Here is a 20,537-nt window from a genome sequence, read left to right as displayed (position 1 = left end):
GCTATCTTTTTTTTTGAGTGATGAATTTAAATAGACAGCCCGAAAGAAGTGCCCCGGGCATTGGCACGTCCCTCTCCCCATTCTCTTTATAGAGGCGAAACCGATGAGGATGTGGGGAAGAAGATTGTTTGTACTTTATTGTTGTTTTGTTTTGTCTTTTTGTTTTCTTATTGTTGTTTATATGGTAGTTTAATGTCGGGTGGTGGGGGCACAGAAAGGAAGATGCGGGATAGGATTAAAAATTTATATTTTAAATGGGAGTTATAAAAATAATGTCATGGAATGTGAAGGGTACAGGAATCAGATTAAAAGAAGAAGATTGGAGCTTAAGATTAAAAGGATTTACCAGACATTTTATTTTTACAAGAAACTCATCAGAAATCTGAAGATTCAAATAGAATGTATATAAAAGGTATGCAAATATATGAAAAGCATTTGGAACTTCAAAAGCTAGAGGAGTTGCAACACTGATATCAGATAGGGTGTACTTTGAAAACATAAGGTAATTTTGGATGAAGATGGAAGATATGTAATAATTGTTGGAAATCTTAATGAGGAAAAAGTGACACTTGTTAATTTATATTTACCGAATGAAAACAAAGAGAATTTCTTGAAAAATAACAAAATTTTGGAGAATGAAAGTGTAGGAAAGTAATTGTGGCTGGGGATTTTAATTTAATCAGAGATAAAATAGACAGTACTAATCCCACCCGCTGTGGAGGAGCAAATAAACTGGGGATTTTAAATATGTGGATGCTTCAAACGCGTGGTTGATGTGTGGAGAGAGGTTAAAGGAATTGAGAGAGTATACACTTTTTTCTAAGATATATAATACATATTCTAGAATTGATTATATTTTTCTTTCTAAAGATTTGTTGAATAATGTGGATAAGGTAGATGTGGAATTTTAAAGATTCTGATCATGCAGAAGTTATGGTGGACTTAGATTTTAATTTTGAGAAAAAGAAGCTATTGGAGATATGACGAGAAATTGTATAAAATGAAAAGGATAAAAATGGATACTTAAAAATTGGAGGAAAGTTGGAGATTAAATGATAACGGGGAGGTTAAATTTGAAATTGTTTGGGATGCGATGAAAGCGGTGTTTAGAGGGGAGAGTATTAAATTATCAAGTAGGAAATATAAAAATTATAAAATTAAAATGGAAAGAGATAAAAATAAGATTAAAGAATTGGAAAATCAATTTTTGCTTACTAAAGAAAAAAATTCTTCAGGAGCTTAATATGTTAAGAAATAAAATGATAGAAGAAGATACAGAGTTAGTAAAAGAAATTTGAGATTTTAAATAGGAATTTTTTGAATTTAGTAATAGAAATTCTAAATTATTGGCAAAGATGGCGAAAGATAAAAGAGAGAGAGAAATTGGAGTTTTGATAGATGATAGAGGTATAAGATGTTATAAAAAATTAGAGAAATGTGAAGTGGTTAGAAACTTTTTTCAGAATCTATATTCAAAGAAATCAATTAATCGGGGAAAATTGCAGAGTTATTTAGAAAAGTATGTGGTGAAAATTGATCAAACATATAAGGAATTGATGGAAGAAGATATAACACAAGATGAGATTAATGGAATAATACAAAAATTAAAATTAGGGAAAGCTCCAGGTGAGGATGGATTACCTGTTGAGTTTTATAAAGAATTTAAAGAATTAATAATACCAAGACTGCAAAAATTATTCAATGGAATATTACATGGTGGGGAAGTACCTTCGTCATGGAATAGAACGGTGATATCCCTAATTCCTAAACCAGATAAAGATTTAGAAAGGATTGAGTCCTATCGGCCCATTTCTTTAATTAATCAGGATGCAAAGATATTTACTGCTATTATAAGTAATAGATTAAATAGATTTATAGATAGATATATAAGTTATAATCAAGTAGGCTTTGTGAAGGGTAGATACATGAGTGATATTGTTAGAAGAGTATTAAATATTATAGATGTAGCTGAATATAATGGTGATAAAATTGGTATAGTATCATTGGATATTTTTAAAGCTTTTGATTCTGTACAATGGGAAACAATTAAAGTAATTGTGGAGGCTTTAGGCTTTGGTAATAAGTTTATACATGTTATTTCAAAATTGTACCAAAAGAGCAGTGCAAGAGTGAAGGTGAATGGAATATTAACTGAAGAGATAAAATTAGAAGCTGGTACGAGACAAGGATGTCCCCTGTCCCCAACATTATTTTTATTGGCTATGGAAATATTGACAAAAATGATAGAAAAAGATGAAGAACTAGAAGGATATAAGGGGTATAAGATAAATTTGTATGCGGATGATACTTTAATTATTTTGAAAATGTAGAGAAAGATTTGAAAAGATATATAAGCATTTGATAGAATTTGAAGAAATGACAGGATTGAAAGTAAATTGGTCAAAGTCAGAATTATTGATGGATAGTAATGGTAATGAGTCTGAGAATATGCAAGAGCAATTTGGGATAAGGATTAAAACACATTGAAATATTTGGGTATAGTGCTTTCACTTAAGGTTAAAGAATTGAAAAAAATTATGATGTGGTGATTAACGAAATTGAGAAGAAGATAGATAAATATAAAATTTTAAAGTTGTCTTGGTTTGGTAGAATTGCAATGTGTAAGATGATGCTGCTGCCCAAGTTCAACTTTTTATTCGAGATGCTACCACTAAATCTGACAGAGAAAGATATTGAAGGATATCAGAAAAACTGGATAAATTTTGCAATGGTGGCAAAAGACCCAGATTAGTGAAGAAAATGTGGTATCAAAATCAAAAGGAAGGTGGATTAGGAATCCCCAAATTATTTAATTATTATTGTGCGTATGGTATCCGGATAGTGGTAAAAATACTTAAAGGTGAAGATAATTATTGGAGAGATTTAGAGTTAAGGGATATAGAAATTTGGATCAAGGTGGTTTTAGATAAAGCAAATTTAAAATGTGTAAGTAGAAGTTATTGGTTAAAGGATTAAGTAAAATGTGGAACAAATTTGTTAAAATTTTAATTCGGATATAATCTTTTGGGGAGACAACTGGAATTTGGCGATTAAAAATAATATAAAACGTAATGAAGTGATTAAAGAGGAAAATATAGAAATTATTAAAGATTGGATAAAAGTTATGGGAAATGAAAGGAGGAATAAAGAAATTATTGAAAAATTAGGGTTAAGTTGGTTTGAAAAATACAGATAGAAAATGGACAAAAAACTAAAGGAAAATTATTCGATAAATAGATGTGAAACTGAATTTGAATATTTAGTATCTCGGATTATGAAAGATGAAATTGGGCTAAAGGGACTCGTTAGTAGGGTTTATAAGATTATAAATTCTGATGAAAAATTACAAAGAGTGATGAGGACAAATTGGGAAAAAGATCTTAATATTGAAATACCAGAATCAGATTGGAATGTGAATTGCAAGAGTAGAATTATGAGAACTTTATCTATAAGGATTAAAGAGCACAATTATAAAGTTGTTTGAAATGGTATTTGACTCCAGTAAGATTGTCACAAATGGATAAAAAACTAGTAAAAATGTTGGAGATGTGAGATGGAATTGGGGACTTATGAACATATGTGGTATAATTGTGATAAGGTTAAAAGTTTTGGCAACAATTGGAGAAAATGATATTTGAAATGATGGGGAAAGTAATAGCATTGAGAGTGGAAACTATATTATTGTTGGTAATTAAGGAAATAGAAATAACAAAATATGAAAAAGAATTGATTAGAATAATGATTATAATAGGTAGAATTATAATAGCTAGATATTGGAAACTGGATGTGATTTTTAGAATAGAAGAGTGGAATTTTGAAATGTGGAAATTAGCTTTAAATGATAAAATGACATGTGATATTAAAATTAGAAGTGGTGTGTATAAAGAAGATATTTTCTGGAAGACTTGGAAACCATTTGTGGACTTTGCGCTTGGAACATTGGACGCTTCAGTACCTGTACCTCGAGAACGTGGATTTTGGCAATCATGAGGATATATCCGAAGACCCAAATCTTCCTTTTATGTATAGCACAAGGGTGTAATAATGTATTTTCTTTTTGTTTGTTTGTTGCAAAAAAAAAAAAAATAATAATAAAAAAAAAAAAAAAAGAGCTTTGGCTACTAGGTCAATCTATCAATTCTTTATTTCAGCATAAAAACAAAGCAAAACAGAAACAGTCTAGGAGCCACACCATACAGACAGCATCAATTTTGATTACTTTCTATTTGTGGGTATGATATACAGCGAGTTTAGTGAGATAGTTAAGGCATTAGTTTAGAAAGTAGGAGGCTGTGAGTTCTAGTCCTGCCTGAGGCCCAAAGCCACCTGAGTGACCTTGAGAGAGTGACTAGTCACTCTCACAAAGCCCTAGGAAGCAGGCAATGGTGAAGTACTTCTGAAAAATTTTACCCTGAAAATTGAAGCGACTTATCCAGGCACTCACTAGGAATCATCACTGATTTGAAGGTATAAATATAGTGCATATATCTATATAATATATAGACATAATAACATACTATCGTTAAACAAAAGGGACCTGGAAATTTTGCTTAGAATAACCTACAAGATGAGAGTAAAATTATGGTGTTGTTCAAAAAAGTGACCTTGTCGGTAACCAGAGTTACATGGCGAAAGTCTGGAAAACATACTCAGATGAGGCCAGCTCTGTCAAGTTTTAATAGCTGTAGGATACAATTTAGCAATATCCAAGAAGCCTTATTGGTCTAAAAAGAGGATGTGCATGTAAAAAGAATTTGTATACCTGTAGTATTTTGATATATGAAGGTAAATGAAACAAACCTGAATTCCTGATAGTAGCTGCAATATAAAAAAACACAAGCAGCAGATTCCAGATGGCAAGTATGAATTAGTATCAGAGCCTAATACAGTTTAACTCATCCTGCTGAAAATTGTTCTTCCTTCTTGCTGAAAATATAATTTTTCAAAAGAAGAAAAAGCAAAACAAAAAAAAGCCCATCCCAGTTTCAATAAAGAAAGAGATTTTAGGGAAGAACAGCAGGGAAGATTGATTGGCACTCCAAGGTCTGTTTTGTATCCCATCTTCCGCAAGCAGGATTTTATAACTTTAAAAAAAAGGTCTACATATCTCTTGTCTGACAGCTAAAGCTTGGCCAACATTGGGTCATGCAACAAGATAATGATTCCAAGCACACCAGCAAATCTACAACAGAGTGGCTGAAAAATAAAAGCATCAAGATGCTGCAGTGGCCTAGTCAAAGTCCAGATCTCAACCTGATTGAAATGCTGTGTGAGAGAAAGAGAGAGCTGTGCATAAACAAATGCCTACAAACCTCAATAAATTGAAGCAATGTTGTAAAGAAGAGTGGATCAAAATTCCTCCACAATGATGTGAGAGACTGATAAAATCATACAGAATATGATTACTTCAAGTTAGTGCTGCCAAAAGTAATTCTATTGAATCATAAGGTGTACTTAGTTTTTCACATATGGCTTCTCCATTTTAGCTTTTTTTTGGTGAAATATATGATGACATGGTGTAATATGTCACTTGTTGTCATTTACCTGAGGTTATATTTACCTACTTCTAAGAATTGCTAAAGACCATATGATTTTTACTATGTCCTGACACATAAAACCATAGAACTCAAAGAGGAAGTACTTTCATTCTCACATGACTGTACACACACACACACACACACACACACACACACACACACACAAATACCTACATTATTTATATAGAGAAGAACACTTGATTTCACTTAGGAATAAACATTAGAAAGTTGAGCTGGCTTACTTTTCTTTTCTGAACCTGTAAAAATGCAAGTGCTTTTTTTCTCTGTTTCTTTGAATTTTGAAAGCACTGTTCCACAGAAATGTGCACACCTAAAATATATTTTGTTAGCATTGACAAAGAAAAGACGTTCTGATTATTACTCTCGCTCTCTTTAGAGCTACTGTCTTATTTTCATTTGCTTCTTGAATTCACATCAAAATGTAGCACTAGAAATATTAAGTGTGTGGAACTATCAAGCATTATTGGCAGTTTTTACCACCAGGGACCTTTCTCTGCTACAGCAGAAGCTAACCAAACATATATTTAAAGACTATTGTAGCATATTTGAATTACTGTTTGCTCTGGATAATTTAAGTAGTCAAAAGTAGAGAAAAGTGTCTTAGTGGGGGATGTGTAACTAATTTATTGGGGTGAGAGGAACTTAAATCAGTAGCTTAGATTAATGCCTTCTTGAGAGTTGTGAAGATGTAAAATATCTCCTAAGAGTTATATGCTATAATGCTTTTCATCAACTGAAATTGAACTCATTGACTGAAATCTGTTAGAAATATGAATCTTTTGCTGAAATTCCCTAGCTGTTAAAGCTTTAAAAAAAAAGATTAGCAGAGTTAAGGGGACCCCACTGAAATTCTGTTGTATAGTTCTTATAATTTATATATGAGACAAAAGAGAAAATCCGTATTGTATAGGTCTTTGCGTATTACTTGGGAATCTAAGTTTACACTGAACAAGTTGGCATTAATTTTTAATCTAACAATGCAATGTTTTTAGTGCAGTGTTTAAAGTTTACTAAAAGTTTTCTTCAGGGGGGGCGTGGCCATGACCGTGGTGGGGTGAGGACCTTTCCTTCACTTCACAGGGCTTATTAATGAAGATTTATGAGGATTTACGTGTTTGGAATGCACCGTTACGGATGAAAGTTAATAAATCGTGAAGTGAAAGTGTTAACAGCCCAGCAGACTGAATTTAAAACTGGTAGGTCATCTGAAACTGTTTGAATTATGGAGTTTTTACAGAGTGGGGGTGACCAGCCGGCCGGCAGACACGATTGAGTTTGGAATAAATTGCTGTCTTTCGCTTTTGCTATTACAAACATTCTGTGTTTTACTGCTGAGGCCAAGGTGTGAATATTAAAGACTGAATTTGTTAATGAGAAGAGTTTAATTGAAGATTAAATTGATCTTTTGTGTGGGAAAACTTGACCGGAGCAGCAGGATTTTACTGGGCGTTGTCTTCTAATGGACTATTTTTTTTAAGAGGAAATTAACAGCTTGTTTATGCGCTTTTATGATCACAGATAACAAAAGGAAAGAATTTTTCTCTGAAGTTTAAGTTGGAATGAAGCAGTAAATTTTTTTTCTTTTTCCTTTGCTGACGTGGAGAAAAAATGGCGCTGATTATTGTTTGAAAGCTGTGAAGTTATCTGTGCTCTCTGTGGAGTGACTATGAATCACAAGCTGTTGAGAGATAAACTTTCGAGTGCAAAATAAGCCGCTTCGGCTTCAATTAAAAAATTGCTGTCCCTTGATCTTCATTAAGACCCTCTGCAAAAGTGGTTTGAAATACTAGTTTGAAAACTTTTTAAAATGACTCAACAACCTTCAGAAATGCAGCAAGTTGCTGCGGCTTTAAACAAAATTGGAGAAAAAATAGCAGGATTATCGGAGCGTATGGATAATTTGACATTGGAAATGAAAAAAATGAAACAAGAAATGAATGAAAATTTTGCAAAGCAAACAGTGGAAATGACAATTATTAAAGATGAACTTGAGCAGATTCATGTACATGAGGCAAAGGTGGACCGGCAAATTGGTGAAATATTTTACAAAAATGAGCAGCAAGACAAGAGAATTTGTCTCCTGGAAGAAGAGATGAGGAAATATAATTTGGTTATTCGAGGGATTCAAGAAGAAAAGGTAGATAAATTGAAATAGCAGGTTTTAAAATGGATTAATGATCTCGACACGCAAATAACGTTTACAATAGCAGATCTGGCAAGTGTTTTTAGAATTGGATATAGAAGGCAAAATGGTTCCATCAGGAATGTGCTTGTCAGGTTTGCAAATCTTGGTGATAAGCTGGAAGTTATGGCCAAGGTGAGAGAGATGGGAGATGCTTTGAAGTTTGAAGGGAAGACTATTCAAGTCTTCCCGGATATATCAAGAGAAGAAAGGGCATGGATATTTTTTTAAAAACCAATTACAAAGGTTTTGAGAGATAACGGAATTAAATATAATTGGAGGCCACCACAACAATTGAAATTTTTTTATAAAGGAAGGATGCATACAATTACCCCGGACATAGATGCAATACTATATTTACAGGAGCTTGGACAAGGAGGAGGATTTAATGGAGATAAAAGATCAAATGCTTAAGATGGGTGGAATACATGTGGAACATCAACACCAGAAGAAGAAAAAGGGGCTATTGGGGGGCAAGACCTTAAAGGGTTAGAGGAAGGAAATCTCACCTGTGTTGGTCGAACAGAAGAAAAGTCGTGAAGATACAGTAGGAGAAGAAGTAGATAAGAGTCTTGGAAAATACGAAGCTGAATGCGGGAGAGAGCTACCACTTTCTTTTTTCTTGAGTGATGAATTTAAATAGACAGCCCGAAAGAAGTGACCCGGACATTGGCACGTCCCCTCTCCCCCATTCTCTTTATAGAGGCGAAACCGATGAGGATGTGGGGGAAGAAGATTGTTTGTTTTTTATTGTTTGTTTTGTCTTTTGTCTTTTTTTGGTTTTTTTATTGCTTTTTTTATGTTAAATGTCTGTTATATGGGAGTTTAATGTTGGGTTTTGGGCACAGAAAGGAAGAGGCGGGGCTAGGATTGAAAAATTTACAGTTTAAATGGGAGTCATAAAAATAATGTCATGGAATGTGAAGGGTACAGGGAATCAGATTAAAAGAAGAAGATTGGAATTTAAGATTAAAAGAGATTTACCAGATATTTTATTTTTACAAGAAACCCATCAGAAATCTGAAGATTCAAATAGAATGTATATAAAAGGTATGCAAATATATGAAAAAGCATTTGGAACTTCAAAAGCCAAAGGAGTTGCAACATTGATATCAGATAGGGTGTATTTTGAAAAACATCAGGTAATTTTGGATGAAGATGGAAGATATGTAATAATTGTGGGAAATCAAAAACAAAAAACAAAAAAAAAGTTTTCTTCAGTGCTGAATATCTAAATGCATGGTATTTTAATCTTGAAATTTTCAGTGCAGTTTCAGAATTCTTTCCTCTGTTGTTGTTTTATTCAACAATAAGGAAGGCAACATTTTGATTTCTATTTATTTTCATTTCCAATAGCAGAGATAGGAAGCAAATGAGGTTTGCACCTCATTTGCAAACCTCACACTAGATTTCCTGCACCTTTGATCTTATTACAAAATAAAAGTTTCTGGATTGATTATGGAGTTGTCTCTCTTTTCTGATCCTTTCAAACTGCTTGGGCAAGCAACTGTTAAACACAAGGTAATGCCAGTGCTTAAAATGCATTTTGGATTGATACAGATGTGACTTATATAGACTCCAGTCTGAATAAACTCTCAAGAAATAGTTTTGCAGACAATTTATCTACATAAATTCACACATTTTCCAGTACAGTTGAATGATGGCACTTTTATTTTCTCTATTAAAGTTTGCTTTTATTTTCCTAAATAGGATTCTAATAAATGAAACAAAGAGCAAGAAATAAAGCTATTTACAAATAATTGGAAACAACAAAATCTCAAAAAAGCACTAGTTATTGCCTGGTCTGAGTTGATATTGTACTCTTTGAATCAGCTTAAAATATGTGTCAAAACATACAAGTAAAAATGATTATTTTCTCTAAGACATGTACAAATGTTTTCCTAAGGTATTTGATAAATAAATGTCAATACCTAATAACAATGTGTTCCTTATGCATGTACCCAAATAAAAGTGGATAAAAATTTTTGATTTTTGTTTTTGTTTTTAGATTTAAGACACTAACAGATTTAAGGGGTCTTAATTGAATGGAAGGGTTTTTTTTTTGTTTTTTATTTTATTTTGTCACAACAGTATACACAAACATCAACATAAAACAACAACACATCATATAAGCATATATATGAGCAAAAGTATGCAACAACTGTATTAATTTGATATAATGAAAGGAAACAATAGGATAGGAACGGTAGGCACTTTTGTGCTCTTATGCACCTCCCTTATAGTCCTCTTAGGAATGGGGTGAGGTCAATAGTAGACATTTTTTGGTTAAAGCTTTTGGGATTTTGAGAAGAAACCAGAGTGTCAGGTAGTGTGTTCCAAGCGTTAACAACTCTTCTACAAAAGTCATATTTTCTGCAATCAAGATTGAAGTGGTTAACATTAAGTTTAAATCTATTGTTTGCTCTTGTATTATTGCGTTTGAAGCTGAAGTAGTCTTTAACAGAAAGGACATTGCAATAGATGATTCTATGTGTTAAACACAGGTCTTGTCGGAGTCGGCGGAGTTCTATGTTTTCTAATCCCAGGATTTCAAGTCTGGTGGCATAAGGTATTTTGTTGTATTCAGAGGAGTGGAGAACTCTTCTTGTAAAATATTTCTGGACACGTTCAATTGTATTGATTTCTGAAATGTGGTATGGGTTCCAGACAGGCGAGCTATATTCAAAAATTGGTCTAGCAAATGTTTTGTAAGCTCTAGTTAGTAGTGTAGTGTTTCTGGAGAAGAAGCTACGTAAGATTAGGTTTACAACTCTTAATGCCTTTTTTGCGATGTAGTTGTAGTGGGCTTTGGCACTTACATCATTTGATATGAAAACTCCAAGGTCTTTAACAGGGTGGGGGGTCATCTGTAAGGTAATGTTCATCAAGCATGTACTTAGTGTTTGGGTTTTTTTTCCAATATGTAAGACTGAGCATTTGCTGGTTGAGATTTGGAGTTGCCAAGTTTTAGACCAATCGGATACAAAGTCAAGGTCTTTTTGAAGGGTAGTAGTATTGTTGGTGGTGTTGAATAATTTGACATCGTCAGCAAAGAGAACACAATAACTTGAGATAAGGTCATAGAGATCATTTATATGTAGTATGAAGAGTGTTGGTCCAAGAACGCTGCCTTGAGGAATGCCACTTTTGACAGGAACAGAATTTGATAGAGCATTGCCAATTTTGACCACTTGTTGTCTGTTTGACAGGAAAGCAGTTATCCAATTGTGAACAGGTCCTGAAATGCCGTAGGATTTTAGTTTTAGGAGAAGTTTATCATGTACTACTGAGTCGAAAGCTTTGCAGAAGTCTATGTAGATTGCATCTATTGCTTTGCCTTGATCAAGATTAGTAGTCCATATGTTTTTGCAGTGGAGAAGTTGTAAGTTACATGATAATTTTTTTCTGAAACCAAATTGTTTATTAGAGAGTAGGTTGTTTGTTTTGAGGTGGAGGGTAATGGATTGGTTGATGATAGATTCCATTACTTTGCAGGTGACACAGCAAAGAGAGATTGGTCTGTAATTTTCAACTAGGCTGGGATCTCCTTTTTTGAAGATAGGGATGACTGTGGCTAAAGACCAAAGTTTGGGAAGGGAACTAGTCATGAAAGCTGTATCAAAGATTATGCTTAGGGGTTCTGCTATATTACTGGAAAGTTTTTTTAAGAAGCATGCACATAGTCCATCAGGCCCAATAGATAAAGATGGTTTCAGGTTGCGAAGAGCTTTTTCAACATTATCTTCTGTGAAGTCTATATGTGTTAAGTCGTTGTACTCATTGTTGGTACGATTGGGGAATGTTGGATATGAGCCATCACTGTTAACAAAGACTGAGCCAAAGAATGTGTTTAAGAGGTTTGCTTTAACTGTTTCATCATTACATTCTTTGCCCTTAGATTCTTTTAGTGGTGGGATGGATCTTGATTCTTTAAGTTTATTGTTCACAAAATTATAAAAAGCACGAATTGAATTTGTGCGCAGAAGGTCTTCTTCTTGCTTGATGTGGTAAATGGTACATTTAGTTTTTATTTGGTTGCAAATATTTCTGTAGCGGTTTTTGAAGTTTGCTACATAGCCCTTTTTGTTTCTTCTCCAGAGGGTTTTTTTTTTTTTGGATTGAAGCTTTTTTATTGATATGGGTAATTTGCTTTTTTTTATTTTGGTGGTGATTTGTGATACATATAGTTTGATGATTCTATTGATTTCAAGTAGGAAAACTTTATAGTGGTCTTCTGCAGTGATACAGGTTGAGAACAGATTTTGCCAGTCAAGAGATGAGAGGTCATTGTTTATAAGGTCATAGTTGGCTTTTTTGAAATTGTAGTTAGGAGTACTATTACTATGATTATTTATGTTTTCTTGTTGTTCCTTTACAGAAACTACACAGATAGAAGATCCAAGAAAGCAGTGGCGACAAGAACAAGAAAAAATGTTAAAAGATTATCTTACTGTAGCTCAAGATGCGCTTAGCACTAAGAAAGAACTTTTCCATGTGAAAGAGCAGAGGCTGGCTCTTGCCTTGGGTGAATATGTACGGCTGAATGATGTTTACAAGGAAAAATCAAGCTCTTATACAAGTCGTATGTATCAAAGACATATGTATAATATGTGAAATATACTATCCCTCTCTTTTCATGTTTTTTAACTTGCATTTCTCGATTCAAAAGATCTGGGTGATCTTCAAGAAACAATTGTGGCCAGCCCTAGTTAAACTATCCCAGTCCTGGGAGCTGCAGCAACTGATTTGGGGAGGGTAAATCAGAGGGTTCTCATTTACTAACCAGTTCAGTTTTACAGAGAATTTGAACATTTCTTTATCTGCATCAAATACATACTGGTAGTCCTCCAATTACAACCACAATTGGGCCTGTAATATTAGTCGTTGAGCAAAATGGTCTTAAATGAGATGCTACATGACTGCTTTACTCAATGACTGTATTCCCTGCTTTTCTAGTTGCAATTGTTAAGTGGAGTGCCTGGGCCTCCCACCACATTCAGGAAGCCTTCTATCTCTTCCCATTGGTCTCTGCTCCATTGGGAAAAACAATCACAAGAATTATGGCATTCGTTAGTGTTTTCACCAGATTTGAGGCCCATTCCTCCAGCACACCAAAGGATTTCACATCCACAGTAAACCAAGGGCGGGGGGAATCTTTTGGTACACTTGAAGAATGGACCTCAAATCTGGCAAAACTGCAAACAAATGCCATCGTTCTGAAAGGCTCAGAATGCTGATGTTAGCTAGCATTTTTCCATCTGAAAGGACAGAAATCTGTTTATTGATTTATTATTTCTAAAATTTATTGGCTGCCCATCTTACCTCAAGGTAACTCTAGATAGCTTACAATCATAAAAGATAAAAATTATAAAAACTAAAAATATAAATAAGTTAGTACAAAAAAATCAAACACTGCAGCGCAATTAAAAGATGGGGAGGGTGGAAGCAGGATGGTGGAGAGGTGGGATCTGATGTTAATCAACCACATACACTGTGGTGCTCACCATTGGAGCTCCAGGAGTCAGGTCTTTAGGCTCTTACAGAAGGTTAGGAAAATGGGAGCTGAGATGTTCCAGAGGGCAGGTGCAATGACAGAGAAGGCCCTCCTCCTCCTATTTCAAGGGTTGCTTTATGGGAATAAAAGTAGGTGCATACACCACTAATAGCTCTTAGAGAAAATGAGTAAATAAAGGTAATAAACAAATAATGCTATCCACATGATAAAAGTGAAAATACTTTGAATAATTGCTCCTTACATTTTATAGTTTTCATTGTAATATAGTAACCAATCTTTTATTTTGCTTTTTATAACTGTGTTGAACTACTGTTTTGAATATTTTAGGGAATTGAAACATAAAATGATATCCCAAACGGTTCATTATTTTTTCCCCCTTATTCCCCTAATAAGTTTTCTCAAGCTCCTCTTCCAGCACAAAGTATGATCCTGATATTCTGAAAGCAGAAATCTCCACTACAAGATTAAGGGTAAGGATGCTTTGAAATCTCCCAATAACTCAACTAAATTGTCTACATATACAAGCCTATATTTTTGTGGACATTTGTAATGCTAATAATTTTAAAAGTAATACTTGCTTTAGAGCTTGTTCATGATCAACATATGGAGACAAGTATTAAACCAAAGATATCCACTTAAGGATTTATGTTCTGAAATGAACATTGTCTAATGTGCCCATTTGGAAATTTTTGTCCTTTTTATAGATTCTATTTCCCTCCTTTCCTCTGCCCACACATTGATGCCTGTCAGCAGTCCTCCCCTGATCTTATTTGTGCTCTTTTTCTCTTAAGCTATTTCCCTATGGCTATATTGATGATAAGTCCTCTTTTGAATAAGAATAGCTTCCTTAGACATACAGGCTTTGACAAGTTAACTTAGCAAGCGAATATGAATTTCACGGTAAATGATGTTATCCAAATAAAGATACCTCTTTTAATCCAGCATATCTCTCATACCAGATGCTTGTCATGAACATTAGGACAATAGAATTCCTTGGTGTTCAGCAAATGCTAACAATGGTTTATTTACATGAGGTCATGGTGCTGACTTTATTGAAACACAAGTTATGCCAGTGTTCAGAGCCGAACAGTGGTACACATATATGAAGAATTATTTTCAGACCAATTAATTATTTATGAATAGTTCATTTTCACAATATTAGTAAGCATTAGCATATCCACAGTGGTAATAGTCCTTTTTTCTGTAGAAATGAATTCTGAACACTAATAGGCAAATCTAGAGATAGCGTTCATGTCCAATCTATGTAGGTCTGCTGGAGAAAGCAATGACCTATAAAAGCATATCTTTTGACCTGCTCATCATGTTTATTAGAATTTAATAAGAACATTAGTTATATACATAGCTTTCTGGTTTGTAATTGCTGACTGCTAGCACCCTTGGTAAATGAATTTGAATGTCATTGAAAATAGCAATAAAAAACCAACAACGTTGGACTACTGTTTGACTAAATATTTAAATTTTTGAGATAACTAGTGTTTTAAGATACAATATGTTTAGTAGAATGTCTAAACCATAATGTACATATACAGTATGTGCGGCAGGATTCAAGTAGTTCCCTCACAATTTTAGTACATATAGCCAATCACCTGATACGTAGTTGTGGTTCTTATTGGGCCTCTTATTTTTTTTTCTCCATGTTGAAACAAAATAATTTTTCCCCCTATTTAAAGGATTTCCTCCTTTTTCCATTTAGAATCGATGGTTGCTGTCAGTCTTTTCTTGTGTAAAAAAAAATCTGCAGAGAGAAGAATAGTCCTGAAGATTTAGTTAAGAAGGTTTTATTTATTCATTTGTATGATTTATAAAGTTAATTGTCTCACAGCAGACAAAGATTAAAGCCACCATTACAGAATACAACCCTTCATTTCCTTTTTAAAACAACAACCCTCAAAACAACAACAACAACAAAACTGACATCACCAGGGGAGCTCACCTAACCTCTTGGCCCAAACATCTAGGGAAACAGGTCTTACAAAAGAAGTATTACAAAAGAAGAAGAGGATTGGGGCATCTATATCTTGGAAGGGAGGATGCTGCTCCACAGGGGAGGTATAGTCACAGAAAAGTAGTTAAAGCAGCGGTGTCCAACCTTGGCAACTTTAAGAGTTGTGGACTTCAATCCCAGAATTCTAGGATTTGAAGTCCACAAGTCTTAAAATTGCTAAGATTGGACACCCCTGAATTAAAGGGAACAGCTTTCCTGTCCTATGATGCTGTCTATAGCTGTGGATCATTTTAACATTATAAATTAGAGGATGTTGAATCAAGTCAGCAGGAACTTGAAAGAAAAACATTTTTTCCACAGAATATCATGTGATAAATTCGATTTCATGTGGTCTTACATGTATGGTGGTAATATTAAAAAAGCAGAAACAAGGACAATTCGAGATACCAGGTATTGTTTATTGTTCATGTTTAACGGTGCTAATTATTCTAAACTATTTTACACTATCTTAAAAGCAATGTCTTAAACTTCTTATTTTTACATACAAGGTTAAAAAACTGAAGCGGGAACTCTTGCAGATGAAGCAAGAATTATTATATAAGGAGCAAGGCTATGAAACATTGCAACAGTGAGTATATGAAAATAATTGAAATTGACTTAAATAATTCATCCCATAGGTTAGAACTAAATCAAATAGAATAATTATTTCTCTTGAAATAGGTGAGAAAAATCTACAACCAATTGCCTATAGAAAATCTAACCATCTTTAAAATGCCCTGTTATTAAGAAAGAAAAGCAGAAAGCTGTTTAAAACGTGTAAAAAGTGAAAGAATTGAATAGGTCCCTGTCTGCCACTTGTGTGATGGAGAAAAGCAAAAAAGCAGCAAAAAAAGACAAGAGAAGCAATATTGCAGGCTGGTTATTTGGCACCATGCGCCCTTTAAGTATAATTAGACCTTTACTGAATATTTAACTGTCATGGAAAAGGACAAGCTTCAGTGAGAAGGTTGAAACCGAGGAAAGATGGGGCTGAAATAAATCAGAAATTGGAGAAATCCCATGTTCTTTTTGCTCCACTGATCTTTGCATTCCCTAAGTGCCTGCTCACTGTACTTGTATTTGGCAAAGTTTAGACAAGCATAATACGAATATCTGTTTGAAGACTGCCCTGCCCAAAAGGAAAAGTCAATCATCTAAATTGGCTGGGTGGCAAATAAATAGCAGCTATATTAACTCTGATGGCATATTACAGAATACCCAGTGGTAAATAAATGTACTTAAAAGAAAGTTGAGCAGATTTCTTGCAAGTGTTCCTTTTTTATTTTTTTTAAATGGTTAAGAATTTAAATCTTCCTGTAATCCCTATTACTATACCAAATGATCTTAAAATATGAAATTAAACAGAATTAAAGTTTAAACAATTCACAACCGCAGACTTTTAAAATTTAAATAAACGTTGGAGATAATAAAAAATGCTCGTATTTTTTTGTTCCCAGTTTGCTTTTTCTTTTAAAGCATAAGTATACCTAAGGCTTTAGAATTTCTGCTTCTATTAAAATTAAACTTAGTCCAACACACTGGTTGTGTTACATTAATGTAAAATGAAATGTTGTTTGAAAACCAACTTGCTTGCAAGTAATTTCACTAGGAAACCAAAGCAAGTTTGAGAAACATTCAGCAGCGTACAACAAATAAACAATGAACATTTGTTATGAAAATTGTAGCTGTCAGTTTATGACTAGCACTAATTCTATTTATTGAAAGCAGGGAGTCAGAATACATTTTATATTGTAAAGACCCTTTATTCATTTCTGCCATATCTGTTATAAAAATAGTTGAAACTTAAAATGTAATACTTTGAAGCAATAGCAAGCAAAAACTGCAGTATGCTGGAAAAGCTCTGATTCATATCACTTGTTTTTATGTGCAGTTAATCCAGGTTGGATGATAATGCAGCAAAAATCAAACATGATTAGGAAGTAAATACTGTGCTGTCAATAGCATATTTAAATAGGATCCAGGTGTAGAGCATGCTTAACATAATGTTAAATTCTGGTTTAGTGTTACAAGCTTTGGACTAGTGGTTTCCCTTCTTTTCTCTAGTTTGGGGTAGGTAAATTAATCTCCATCATATATGTCGTTTAACTGATAATATTTTAATCTCCTATTTACACAACAACTAGACATCTCTGTTTCCCGCAATAGAGTGCAAAGGCTCTTTTCTTTAATGAAATTTAACACGTCAAATTATGTGGATAATTTTGCTCTAAGCTAATTCTTGAGTAATTATTTTTTTAATTGGAAGCCCATAATAAAGTCAAGAAAAGATTTTATTTCCAGTGCAAAAATCCTCTGTAAGAGTATATGTAAGCCCTTTCAAGTTTTAAACTGTTTGTGAATCTTCTCCTTGGAAAATATAACTTGGTAAAGTAAGAATGATAGATTATATTGGAAAAAAGAAAACCATGGCATTCCTTCTTATAGAAGGACTAGCAGATCCTGAGGGAAAAGTGAAAAGAGGGATCATCCTAAAATCACTACGTAGCCACAAATGAACTCTGTCCAACATCCTTTGACTGCTGTTGATTTACCCTCAGTCCTCAGCTAAACAGCCAATCTAGTCATAGTGGATCTTTTCACAAAAATGGCTCACTTCACCCCTTATAAAGGGTTGCTTACTGCCAAGGAAACGGCTCAGCTCTTTTTGAATCACATCTATCAATATAGAGGCATGGTCTCCGGAGTTGTCTCCACTAGAGGAAGTCAACTTGCTTCCAGATTTTGGAGGGCACTGGTCCCATTTTTGAATGTTCAGGTTATCTTGTCTTCAGCTTACCATTCTGGAATGAATGGCAAGGCAGATACCACCCTCCATGAAAGTGCATCCAGTTTTTCATTGATCTTTGTTGGTCAAAGATAAATCCCCTAGCACCTTACACTCCTGGCACCCACTCTCACTGTCTGTAATTGTGAAAGGAGAAAAGGAATACCAAGTATAAGAAATCCAGGATTCTAGGCAAAGGGGCAAAAGCACACAATATCTGATCCATTGGAAAAGGTACTCTGAATCTCAATGAACTGGGACAATAGCAGGTATGTCTATGCCACCTGACTTGATTCAGCAGTTTCATCATTTTTTGACCAAACTACTGTCTCCCTCACTTCACCATGTGAGGACTCTGTAGCTGAAAGGATTAACCAGTCCAGTGGTGGGATTCAAGTAATTTAACAACCGGTTCTCTGCCCTAATGATTTCTTCCAACAACCACTTTGCCAAACTGCTCAGAAAGTTAACAACCGGTTCTCTCAAACTGGTGCGAACTGGCTGAATCCCACCACTGAACCAGTATCAGTGGGCATATCCAGGGGGAAACAGAATGATGCCATGGAAGAAGGGGGAGACTATTTTTGAAGGGGAGGGTGGTGTAGGAAAAGGAGTGACAGAACCAGGGGTAGGGGTGAAAAGAGGAATCAGCCTAGAAACCCTATGTAGCCACAAACGAACTAAGTCTACCCTCCCCGCCCTCACTACCATTGACCCTTATCTAACTCTAACCAAGTGCTGACCATTAGTTGAGAAGATTCCTGTGCATGGGCTTTTAGCAATAAATCAGTTAAATTGAACCTTCACATGTGAACCTGATCTTTCACACCTGACATTCCTTTAGTGATGCTGTTTTCTTTTTATTATTTATTTTATTGAAGCACATACTTTTAATTGTTCCTATTGGATTGCTGTTTTTCTTGCTTAATTCTACTATTTAGTATAGTGATTGAAATTAATTTTTATCAGATCTGTTTTGGTTATGAATAGAGATATTTATTGTAAATTTTAAAAATCTTTTAAAATTCCAATTATTTTTTTAAACTGTGCCTCTGGGAGTTAATGTTATAGATGCAGATGAATACTTTAAAATAATTGATCAATAATATGTAAAACACCACATAATTCTTTTTGCTTTCATTCTTTGAGGAAAATACGTTACACTAGAGATACTAAAGTCTAATCTATGCAGTAATATCAGCATTTAATTTTGGGAGGAGATCTTAGTTCAAGTTACTCAGTATGACTTAGTATTTTGTGGGAAGCAGGCCAGGAAATGATAAGTTTAAAAAATCCTAGATTACTGTATGTGTAATAAATTGGTCTAACAAATCAAAAATAATATTACGGAGATTATAATCATTTCTAATTTCAGTAACCTCCATTTACCTATCTTACAATGTAGAATATATTTTAGGGAGATGTGGATGTAGGTGTATGTATGTATGTATGTACGTATGTATGTACATTTCTTCCTGTTAACCTGTAGTATTTGGATGAAAATGGAATCTGATTCAGATGTATGACAAAACTTTTTAGTCTATAGAAAAGTAAAAGTAGGAAAAAGAGATTGGATATTTACATTTGTTCATACTTTCTTGGTAAATTTTGACTTCATAATATTGTTTTAATTATAAAATATCAGGTAATTTAATCAAATGAACCCTAAGAAGACAAATCTATGAATAATGACAGACCTTTTCTTCCTTTAAGGGAAGAAAGTTAATACTGTAACTATATTGCAGCATAGGCATTTGACCAACTTAGGTAGATACACACTATGAACTTTATTAAACTTGTGCAATACTATGTTATTTCCTCAGAAGCAAAATTCACTTGGATTAAAAAGGTTTTTTCCTAGGGAGGTACATATAAGAATGTAGCTTTAATTTCTGGGTGATTTGAAGCTTTGTGCTGTCAGTTTGCCAAAGATCTCTATTCCCACCTATCTATTGTAGGGATAGAATTTGGAAAGATTAAAGTACTCTCTGATGCTCCTATATTTTGATTGAAAATAGTCGCTATTTATGGAAGGTAATATTATTAGAATTGCCTGTTTCTCTTTCCCTCGATCGGTTATTCGTCTAAATGCCAGGAATAAATTCTTTTTTTTAAAGAATTATTATCAATGTACTATTTTACAGAATTGACCAAAAAATGTCTGGAGGCCAGAATGGATATGAGTTAAGTGAAGCTAAAGCTGTTATGAATGAATTGAAGTCTATCCAAAAAGCTATAAGCTCTGGTGAAAAAGAAAAGCAAGATTTAATGAAGGTATTTTAATATCATTTTTGTTCAGCACTTGTTGTGGTGGTCTTTTGGGAATAAGGGTACATTAGGCCCTAACAGCCATCATAATAAGTAAGAGAGGTGGTTTCTAAGGTCTTATTAAATTTGTAGAAAAGAATAAAAGAGAGAGATTAAGTTACAGAACTGGATCTTGGAAACTGGATATGTGTATCTTAGTATCTCCCATATACGTTTGGTAGGGT

At 33.9% G+C, this 20,537-nt stretch overlaps 1 protein-coding gene across 5 annotated transcripts in view; it reads left to right on the top strand.

The window, feature by feature from the left end:
• WWC2 (WW and C2 domain containing 2) overlaps nucleotides 1-20,537 on the top strand; it is a 192,914-nt gene that overhangs the window by 91,315 nt on the left and 81,062 nt on the right. For 4 of the 5 annotated variants that reach the window (XM_058192842.1, XM_058192845.1, XM_058192844.1 and 1 more), the window contains 4 exons: nucleotides 12,119-12,322; nucleotides 13,649-13,725; nucleotides 15,770-15,849; nucleotides 20,190-20,319. In XM_058192842.1, coding sequence (XP_058048825.1) covers nucleotides 12,119-12,322; nucleotides 13,649-13,725; nucleotides 15,770-15,849; nucleotides 20,190-20,319 — 491 coding nt within the window. Of the gene's footprint in view, nucleotides 1-12,118; nucleotides 12,323-13,648; nucleotides 13,726-15,610; nucleotides 15,672-15,769; nucleotides 15,850-20,189; nucleotides 20,320-20,537 lie in introns of those variants that run through there. The other variant, XM_058192846.1, reaches the window with a different exon arrangement.

This window comes from Ahaetulla prasina, chromosome 8 (genome assembly GCF_028640845.1).
Source record: "Ahaetulla prasina isolate Xishuangbanna chromosome 8, ASM2864084v1, whole genome shotgun sequence".
Lineage (NCBI taxonomy): Eukaryota > Metazoa > Chordata > Lepidosauria > Squamata > Colubridae > Ahaetulla > Ahaetulla prasina.
The sequence above is the reverse complement of the archived record's forward strand: the minus strand, read 5'-3'. Positions and strand labels throughout refer to the sequence as shown.